This window comes from Lactuca saligna, chromosome 6, assembly GCF_052625555.1.
Source record: "Lactuca saligna cultivar CGN05327 chromosome 6, ASM5262555v1, whole genome shotgun sequence".
In the NCBI taxonomy this organism is placed as follows: Eukaryota; Viridiplantae; Streptophyta; class Magnoliopsida; order Asterales; family Asteraceae; genus Lactuca; species Lactuca saligna.
Window position 1 is genome coordinate 179,964,166 of NC_136422.1, and position 10,430 is coordinate 179,974,595.

The window sequence follows — 10,430 nt, forward strand, 5'->3', positions numbered from 1 at the left end:
TGTAAATTGAAATCTCTTACCAAATTTGTTCATTTCGTGTTAAGTTTGTTGGTTTAGGGTTTAGACTTTGTTAATGTGTGTTTCGTGTATGTGTGAAACTCTAAGAGGTTTTTTGATAGTTGTTGATTGTGTTAGGACCTGATTGGGTTTGAAGCTCTGATTGCATCTGCCTGAAATCATGTTGTTTGATCATGCATCTGACTGAAACCATGTTTTTGATTATGCATCTGATTACGCATCTGACTGACTGTGCTAACTACTCATAATGATTATGTTACCCTTCTTACTTGTTTTGTATTGAATAAAATGTATATGTTTGATAAAATATTTGAAGAAATTGATGAATAGTTATACAAAGTATACAAAATATATAAAATATCGTACAAAATCTTAATCAAATATAAATAACTACAAAGACTAAAAACAACAATGATTGTAGAGATCAAAGATAAGATCCAATTTCCCAACTACTTCAAAAAACTGTATCAAGAACTCTAAAAAATTATAACTTGATGCTTCTTGAATAGATTTTATTATTTCTCCTTGTTTTTTCAATCAAGCTTCTTGTTTATACAACTTCTTTCGAATATTCTTTGTGACCAAATTCATCTATGGTTGGCCTTTAATACAACTTCTTCCAAGTGATTTCTTGTATCCTCAATCTATATATAGATAAATAGAGATATTATACTTCCTCAAACTCTTCCATTAATTATCCAAAAACTATAAATGAAGTGTACAAATGGTATCAAGAAGCAAATCAAGACTCTAAAATTTTCCACACATCAATAAACAAGTACGAGCACAATCTATCTTCGTAATGTTCAAATACAAATTACCAAGTATTTGTATTGATAGAATTATTTTAACATTCTATATATTTGTTTTTTTCTTTATGGATCTTGTTTATTTTGAAAAAGAATTAAGTAAAAACAGGAGTTGAACTTTTTTAGTTTTGTATAAGGAATAGCTCAATTCATATATGTTTATAAATGCATATATTTGATTTTTCCATTTTTGACCTGTTTTGCATATGTTTACAAGTGTGGTCTTAAGAAAGTTCAAAAAATAACATGACATGTATACAAATAAAATCCATTTATGTCGGTAGACAAACACACATGTAAGCAGCAGCCACGGAGAACCAAGCAAAAACACCCTGGAAACAAAACAAAACAACAACCAACACCATGCCTTCCGGTACATGTTGTAAAACATAAAACCACCAGAAAAAAGAAAAAGAAAAAACGTCCACATTCTGTGACATAGCAAACACAAACAACAATTACAAATGGATTTCATTCGGATATTCCATCAAAAAGTTGATATGCACAGAGTTTTAAAAAAACAAGTTTGTAATGGAAATCAAATGACAAAGAGAAGGAGGAACACAACGACTACATATGTGCTACTATAATTAAAGTCGATTCTGATAACTTCGTTGCTTATATTGTTGTAATCGATTCAACCATGTTTGCATCTAATTTCAGAAGAAGAAAAAAATACAAAAAAGAAAATGCTTACCATGGGAGTTATAGAGTGTGAAGATCGACACAAGTGGATGAGTATCGGAGGAAGTTACCGGCAGAGGGTGGAAGACTAAGTGCAAGTGAGAAATGATGATGGTGCTCATCTCCTTTGAGTGACAAAGCACCTGAAAGAGGCGTAGAAAGGATTAGAAAAGAAAATAAAGGTTTTAGTCTTCGGTCAACATTTTTTTTGGAAGGACCGGGTAAGAAGCATTAGAACTGAGTAAGAGGGTAAAAGTGTCGATATCAAACATTCTTACTAGACCGAGTAACATGTAACCTCTTACCGGACCCGGTAAGAAGTAAATCAAACAATAAGTTGAAAAAGTTGATCATAATCTATGAAAAAGTTGATCATAACCTTTTACGATGCTCTTTTCCATGTCAAGTTAATGTTCAATCAGTTGTGTTTCCTATTTCTCAAAATACACCAAACACCTTTAACAAAGTCAAGTACTATTCTTTTTAAGTTGAAACTTGTGAGTAAAGAAATAGCCAAGGGACCATTTCTGTAAATTACTTTGTCCAAAATTTGAAGCAGCCTAAAGACCCAAATCTCTCTTTCAAAAACCCTAACAAAAGAGTTTCATAAAACTTCGATCTCGTTATAAACCTTGCTGACTTCCATTTCTTCAAAAAATCTTCAATTCGAGTAAAGAAAGCTCTATCAATTTCATTCAAAAACTCTTCATCCATATACTATATACATATAATCATTTCATACATAAACTCATATACCTAATATATATATTCTCTATTGGCTCTGGTGATCATTTCGAAAACCTTTCAAGTTTCTGTGTTCTAGTTATAATTTGCGGTTATGTCGAATTCGAGTCGGAGTAGGCTACGGAAGGACAGATTTTACAGCCCGCCTGCGATGAGAAGGTACAATCAGCAACAGCAACAGCAACAGCAGCAACGGCAGCAGGAACAGCAAGCAGAACACCCAAAACATCAATCAAAGAAGGACAAATCGGAGTCTTCGGTGAGTCGGGGTAGTAGTACTAGTACTCTACCGATGACTAATTTGGACCGATTCATGAAGCATACTACACCAATTGTTACTGCCCAGCATTTCCCTAAGGTAATTGTAAGCATCCGAATCACTAAATCGCCATTTCTTGTACCATTTCTTGATGTTATACTATATGCGTAAATGGCAATCATTAATCAACCAAATGTGCATTTTCTGTAATGGAATTACGTGTTTTGTTTTCACTTTTTTGTGAATCTGTGTAAACCCTTTTCAAATTCAACAAGTTCATTGTTCTTGGTGTCCTTTCTAAAACTGTGAATTAAGACATATGAAATTCTTACTTGTTTTCTACCCTATTGATTAGGGAAAAAGATTGAAAGAGTATTATATCTTCCTAGCGATCATTTTCTATTCTTTTGGTATTGATTTATGGTGATTTTGAGATATGTAGAGCAGCATGAAGGGATGGAGGAATGATGAAGACGATTATCACCCATACTTTCTGCTTGGTGATCTTTGGGAATCTTTTAAGGAATGGAGTGCATATGGAGTTGGAGTTCCTCTTTTGTTAAATGAACGAGACTCTGTTGTTCAATACTATGCACCATCTTTATCCGCCATTCAACTGTATGTTGATCCTGCATCATCTACAACCACCATAAGGTACATCAATGGCAATGTGCTTTCACTTTATTTCTAATTTAGTTTTTAATTTTTTTGTTTTATTTAATATTTACAGACGACCAGGGGAGGATAGTGACTGTGAGTCATCTAGAACAACTAGCAGTGATGAGAGCTATGAAGCGGTTGCCCGAGGACCCCGGGCAGCTGAAAATGTTGATTCTGCTGCCCAGAATTTCAATAAGCTGATGCTTAGAGATGATTTGTTTGAATACTTTGAACGCGCATCTCCCTTTCAACGTGCTCCTTTGGCAACCAAGGCAAATCTTTCAACCATGCAAAATTGAAATTACCAATTTGCCCTTAATTTACATATACTAGATTAATGGAGAAAAATTTTGTGTTAAGATTTACCAATTTTCCTTTAATTGCCATTAAAATAACAATTTTTTTTATTCCTTTTACGTTACAAAATAGTGAAGTACGACACAATTTTATTCCTTTTACTATCATTAAATATCAATTAACATGTAAATGTGCATTTTATGCAACAACATTTCATTTATGACCAAAAAAAATATGCAATAAGATGGTTGACTTTTGTTGACTTACAAAATGTTGTGTGTTTGGTTTACAGATATCAGATCTTGAATCCATATTTCCAGAACTGAATACATACAGGAGCTGTGATCTGACTCAGTCAAGTTGGCTTTCTGTTGCTTGGTAAATTTCTATTATTATTTTCTTTTATTGTTTTTAATTTCTACTTTTTTAATATTGCATTCTAACCTTTTTTTTCTGTTGGGTTAAAACTCTGGAAATTTCATGTGTCTTTTTAGAGTTATATAATTCATTAATTTGAATTTTATTTTGTAGGTATCCAATATATAGAATACCCGTGGGCCCATCTCTCCAAAATGTGGATACAAGTTTCTTGACTTATCATTCCTTGTCAACGCCATTAAAAAGTAAAATTCCTCTTTTACCCTCCCTACACGTTTATGTTTATTACAAAAAAAAAAAAAAAAAAAGTTTTATTATGTTGAAATGTTGTGATTGACTATTCAGGTACAAACGGTTCATTGACAGCTAGACAGGTTCATGAAGGCCAAATGCCATGTCAGCTTTCATTACCGATTTTTGGGCTCTCTGTCTACAAGTTCAAGAATTCTGACTGGACAATAAATGGGGCCCACGGGACTGAAAAAATCAACTCGCTCATTCACTCAACCGAGAATTGGCTCCGAAATTTAGATGTATATCACCCTGATTACGAGTTTTTTAAAAACCACTAAAAACCGTATAAATTGATTGATATGGTAATTTTGAATGTTATACTAGATTTCTTGTTTTGGTTAAGGTTTCGTTGATTGATGAAACTTTTTGTATTTGGTTTGCTAGAGCTTGTACAGACTTGATTGTAACTAATGTGGTCTTTTTTTTTTTTTTTTTTCTAAAATAGAAACTAATTGAGATTTATGTCGTGGTTTTATGATTTGTGTAAGTTATAAGCTTGTTAGAAGATAGAAATATTGTTTTGCATAAATAAGCATTTAGCCAAAATTTCCCTACAATATGGTTGTATGAATTGTTTTAAAAACCATTTTGTTAGATAATTTAAGAGAATTGAAATGTTTTTGCAATAAATAAATATTTAACCCATTTTTAGTTATATTTGAGAATAGAAAGTTTTACCGGTTATATTTCTATAACTTCATTCAAAAAGTAGGTTCCAAAAAGAACAAAAGAGACCATTAATGATCAAAAAGTATAAGTCATTTGAAGTAAATACCACCAATGTTTTTTAAAACCGGTTGAATCAAAACCCGAGACAAGAGCGGTTCGATAAGGACTAGCTTTATGTTAATTTGTAGACCGATTGAAGTGGACGGTTTATTCAAAAACCTGATGGAATAGGTATAATAGAATCGGTAAAAAATCATTTGAACCGATTTATTAAACTTGTATAGTTGGATTTTACTTAGCCCATTAAAAACAATACATTTCCAAAGAAAATTAAATACTTTTGGAGTGTACACAACTCGAAGGCTGATGCACACCACCGTTAGATGTAGGAAATTCTTGGTTGAATCAACAGTTGAACCGAAAACCAGTTATCATCAGAACGGTTCAACTAAATAATCAGTTTTAAAACATTGCATACCATAGACAGTGACGGATCTTATAAGGGACTCCCTGTTTTATATATATATATATATATATATATATATATATATATATATATATATATATATATATATATATATATATATATATATATATATATATATATATATATATATATATATATATATATATGTAATTAGTCCATTAGTATTTACATATTTGGCCTAAAGCTAAAATGACTATGCCCCCTCATTAGACATTTTATATATATATATATATATATATATATATATATATATATATATATATATATATATATATATATATATATATATATATATATATATATATATACCTTTTTCTGCATTTTAACTAATAAAAAACATATATGATTGTGTGATGGTGAGATGAAAGCTATGTGACACCCATTATATTTATAATTAATGATGGATAATCCAAAAGACCTAATAGTTAGAAATATAAAAGTTTGATTGATATATAATTTGAAGTGTTGGAGTTAAATGATTATCGACATCACTCTTGTCAAGTTAATTTTGTAAAACAAGGAACTAACAAAATGTCTAATTTAGTTTCTTTTTTTAAGTTTTAATACTAAAGTTTATGGCTTTATTTTTACTTTCAATTATAAAATATAAAATTAAATTAAATTACTTTTTTAACATGTTATTGTTTACATGGATATTAATTAGTTGAATTTGACATCAATTGAACATTTTATATTTAATGATTACTTGGGTATAAATATTGTTAACAACCAACTTAAGATATCCACTTTTAACACCTTAAAAAAAAATATTTTTTTGATAAAGACAAAAAAATATTTTTTTGATAAAGACAAGGAGAAGGGCATTCTCGTCTTTTTCAAATTTAAAATATCAAGAGTGAGTTCCCGACCCATCTTGTTTATTATCCAATTGACATTAACCCAACTCAGTCAAATACATATGTCAAACACAATGCAACATGTTATATCATGGTCATGTCATGTTCAACTGAAATAGAAAAGTTTGCACATAACGATTTAATGCGTATTTATATAACCTATATCTAAAATACATTACAAGGCTTTAACTTTTAAGAATTCGTCTGATTTTTCCTAAAATACCCCTGATAACTTACTTATAAACCATCATCAAGGAAACTAGAAAACAGTAGGCCTTGAACAAACTCACTTCGCCTAGCCTTCTCCTCTTGATCCTTGTCCGAAAGTGGGGCCCGCTGCTGTTTACTCCTAAAACAATCGCAAGTTCGTATATTACCATTAAAAAAAAAAAAAGACAAAGTGTTTCTTTGTTAAATTGTACTTTATGTATAATAGGTGATACCTTCGCGACAAATCCTTGTGGGTGTTTTCCGCCATTGACTTTGCTGAGGTGGCGGCATGAGGTTGAGCGGTTGGTGGTGGTGGTGGTGGTTGATCAACATCAAGTAATGATGGTGTGTTGGAGATGAAAGAAGATAACCATTGTTCAGGCTCAGAAGATGATGATGATGATGACTGAAGTCCAAAAAGAGAGTGAAGATTTCCTTCACGAAATTCTTTCTTTAAAATCGAAAGGGTTGAGTTGGTGTTGGTGTTAGTGTGGGTGTGGGTCCCACCTCTACGAAACCTTCTCTTGCGTTGAACGTAATCTCTAGTCAAGGAATAGCAATGTATTTGCTACATATTTACAAAATTAACCCTTAGTGATATATAGAACTACTCACGAGTCACGAGTATCGATTGTGGTTAAAAAGTAAAGAGATATGAAATGAATTCGATAAAAAAAAAAAAAGGATATCTTTAGAAGGCTCCCATGTTGCATTGTCATATGACTAACTAAATCCATACCAACCCTTTTTGCACACACCGGGCATATCTGCATTTAAAGTATTAAAAATAAAATTTATTAGTGCAAATATTCCATTTCAAAATATTACAATATGCCATTTATGATGCTATCAATGTATGGAATGGACAAGATCATCTCTAGGTCTATTTTCGATAATGAAGATGAGAAGGGCATTCACGTCTTTTGCACATAGCCGTTAAGGCTGTGTTTGGCACGCCACAACTAGCTGAGAAGTTAGCTTATTTTTAGAGCTTTTTTAAGTTGGTATGTTTGGCAAACCAAAAAGTGATTATAAACTAGCTTTCTAAGAAGCTACTTAGAGTAGCTTTTTAGGAATTAGGAGCTTCTTTAAAATTTTCAAATATACCCCTTAATTAATTATAAAAACACATTCTCTTAAATGTCCTTATATGTCGTGTTATATCTTTCAGCTAGTTTTACCAAACATCATTTTTTATCAGTTAGGTTTTCAACTATCGGCTAATTTTTTATTTAAAATTTAACTTTTTTAGCTATCAGCTAGTTTTTCAGCTGGTACGTCAAACATAGCGTAAATAGTGTCCTATTGTGTCTTACTAGTTAGTGTTTTTATAGGAAAAGGTAATAAAAGATAATATGTTGTGTCAATATGTACAAAAAGTACACCAAAAAATGAAAAATAACACCTAATAAATAAGCATTAAGAGTTTATTTTATTTTATTTGGAAAGAAAAAATGATACCCCATTTTTTGCTTCAAGCGTATGCTCTTCATCAATATGACAACAAAGACCAACAATGTCAAAATCCTCTGCACAAAATGGACACAAAAACTCTGGCCTTGGCTCCTCATCACCCTCAAATTCTTCCACAAGATGAAATGTTTCTGTAAAAGAAATAGCAATGTACTTTCATTTATTTGTGTATTATAGCATTCAACTTTTTTTTTAATGTTACAGCATTGTATTTTCTTTCTTTTTTTATTAAGTCATTATACTTTCAAAAAGTATATTGTTGTAATAAAAAGAAATGAAAGTAGGAAGCTATAATAAACAAATCAATGAAAGAATGTTGCTATTTCTTGTATTTTACCCAAAAAAAAAAAAAAAATACTTGTTACTTTATTTAGTCCTACAGTTTTAAAAAGAAACTGTTAAAATGTTTCGGTGTATATTTTTCCAAAGTAGCTTTTAAAATTAAAAACACTGAAAGTTGCTTTATTATTTTATCATCATCATCATCATCATCATCATCTATAGATGTTAGGTTTATTTATTTATCATACTCAGTAGAAATCCAATGAGAGTATTCCTGAAATATAATAAACATGTTCTGTAAAGTACACCTTTTGGTAAAGTTCTGAAAACGAATATGCGAAAGAATAATAGCTCACTGAAGTATGATTTTATTTGTTTTGATTCAATATATGCAAATACATCGGTTAATTTGTTTCCATATTCATATTGAAAATTATCAATTGTAATTCAAAATCTTCGATAATGTTAACTAAGTACAAATTAACTCAAAATTCCAACGACACAAAAGCATATTCCTGAAATTCAATCCGTTTTTTCAAATAATTTCAAGGAAAACAGAGGAAGATTGGAAAAAGCGACGAACCTGAGCGAGATTGGTAACTACCACGTCTTGAAGAAGAATTAGATGTAGAGAGACGAGTCCATGAATCTGAGTCCATTTTTTCTCGATCTTAGAAAATAAATCTCGAAATAAGCAACAATGACAAGAAATTCTTCAAAAGATTATGAGAAGCTGTGTATTGATTGAGCTTTTTATGGTCTGGATGTTGTATAGGTTTTCTCAGATTGCGAAAGTGAGGTAATTTCGAAGAAAGAGGAGAGAGAAAGTCACCAGAGGAACTCTCCACCAAACTACCCAGCTAATGGTGTACATATGTCTATGTTATGCTATTACCCCTTTATGTATATAGATATTTCATATTTGGTCCTCGATATTTTTCATTTTATGGTGTTCATTGGAGTTCAACCCATTAAGTCATTAACCCAATTTATAAGGTGATATTTACTAATTAACTTGTTTATTTTGTTCATTCTAAAATAACATTCTTATGAATATGATATGATATTATTACATCCTAATAATAATGATAATAATAATAATAATAAAAAAAAAATTACCTACAAAAAATAAGAACAAAATAATCAAATAAGTATTATAATAGTGAGTTAATAATAGTGTTATCTTTTACCAATTTAAACAATAAATGGATATTTATTGATTAATACAATAATATTTTGACTTGCTATCATCGTTACCGCTTGTGACATAATAAAGTTGACTACTCACCAATTTATAAATGTAAAAATGAAGATCCTTTAATAACCAGTTAAAACATAATCGTATAATTCTTATAAATATTATGTTGATGTATATAATTGCTAACAAAATACAAAGGCTGGTTTAATTAACACTAAATGTGATATCCATGTATTACATGAGTTTAATTAAAAAAAACAAATATAAAATTTTAACAATTTGAAAAGTTTGAATTTATAAGATTAATGAAAAAAATTTGAATTATTAAAATTAATGAGACTTTAATGTATTGAATATATTACATATATAAATTCTTTCTAATAAATACTTTACATATATATTACCTTACATATTAAATGTGGAATTTTAATTTAATAAAATAAAAAATACAATAAAATGACAAGTGGAAAATAGAAATTTTAAAAATTCTAAAAAATATCATATGTTCAAATGAATAAGAAGAGGACATGTGGTAAAAAAAAATCTTCATTTATTATAGTAGATGGCTAGATGCATCTCTCCTTAATAATATTATTAACAACAATAATAATATTAATAAATTACTTATGATTTCTTATTTGGTTATAATATTACAATAATTCATTATAAATTTATTTACAATATATTATTAAATAAAAAAATACCATGAAAATATAAATAATTGGAACATTTTATTTAGAAAACATCATTAAATTGTTTAAAAAATAAAAATATTTTTGTTAACCTTTTATGTTATTGAACATGTATTTGGATTGACATTTTAGATTAGATATATATGTTGTTTGAAAAAAAAATATATTATAATTAGTTAATGAGAAAAGAAAAAAAATTAAATTTTATAAAAAAAAAAAAATTTTTTTTTGCCAAAAAGTAGAAACATTTTTTTGTTGTTGCCGGAAAAAAAATTCGTCATTGTAAATCGAATGTTGCAGCTACCTTGAACTGTCATCAGCTATCAATGCCCAACGTTAGGATAGGGTGGTGCTTAGTCAAAAAAAGGCAAGGGGTAGGGCAGGCCTCGCATCTTGAACCAAAAGGTTGCAAACCACGT

General features: G+C 29.7%; 2 protein-coding genes across 3 annotated transcripts; one reads left to right on the forward strand and one right to left on the reverse strand.

Annotated features, from left to right (window-relative positions):
- Window positions 1-2,063: 2,063 nt before the first annotated feature.
- On the forward strand, window positions 2,064-4,605 carry LOC144999731 (uncharacterized). 2 transcript variants are annotated; one of them, XM_078958900.1, is made up of 6 exons: window positions 2,064-2,619; window positions 2,957-3,168; window positions 3,245-3,446; window positions 3,764-3,849; window positions 4,003-4,094; window positions 4,195-4,605. In XM_078958900.1, exons 1-6 carry the CDS (start codon window positions 2,350-2,352, stop codon window positions 4,419-4,421), a joined length of 1,089 nt encoding a protein of 362 aa, XP_078815026.1. In that variant the 5' UTR covers window positions 2,064-2,349; the 3' UTR covers window positions 4,422-4,605. The 2 variants fall into 2 exon arrangements, with proteins under 2 accessions (XP_078815026.1, XP_078815027.1); XM_078958901.1 differs by having other exon boundaries at window positions 2,067-2,613.
- A 1,583-nt stretch (window positions 4,606-6,188) lies between these two features.
- Window positions 6,189-8,915, reverse strand: LOC145001511 (protein DEHYDRATION-INDUCED 19 homolog 4-like). Its single transcript, XM_078960886.1, has 5 exons — window positions 8,705-8,915; window positions 7,828-7,970; window positions 7,056-7,133; window positions 6,600-6,901; window positions 6,189-6,505 (listed from the first exon to the last, which is right to left on the reverse strand). The coding sequence occupies exons 1-5, from the start codon at window positions 8,778-8,780 to the stop codon at window positions 6,394-6,396; spliced, it is 711 nt and encodes a 236-aa protein (XP_078817012.1). The 5' UTR covers window positions 8,781-8,915; the 3' UTR covers window positions 6,189-6,393.
- Between the last annotated feature and the right edge of the window lie 1,515 nt (window positions 8,916-10,430).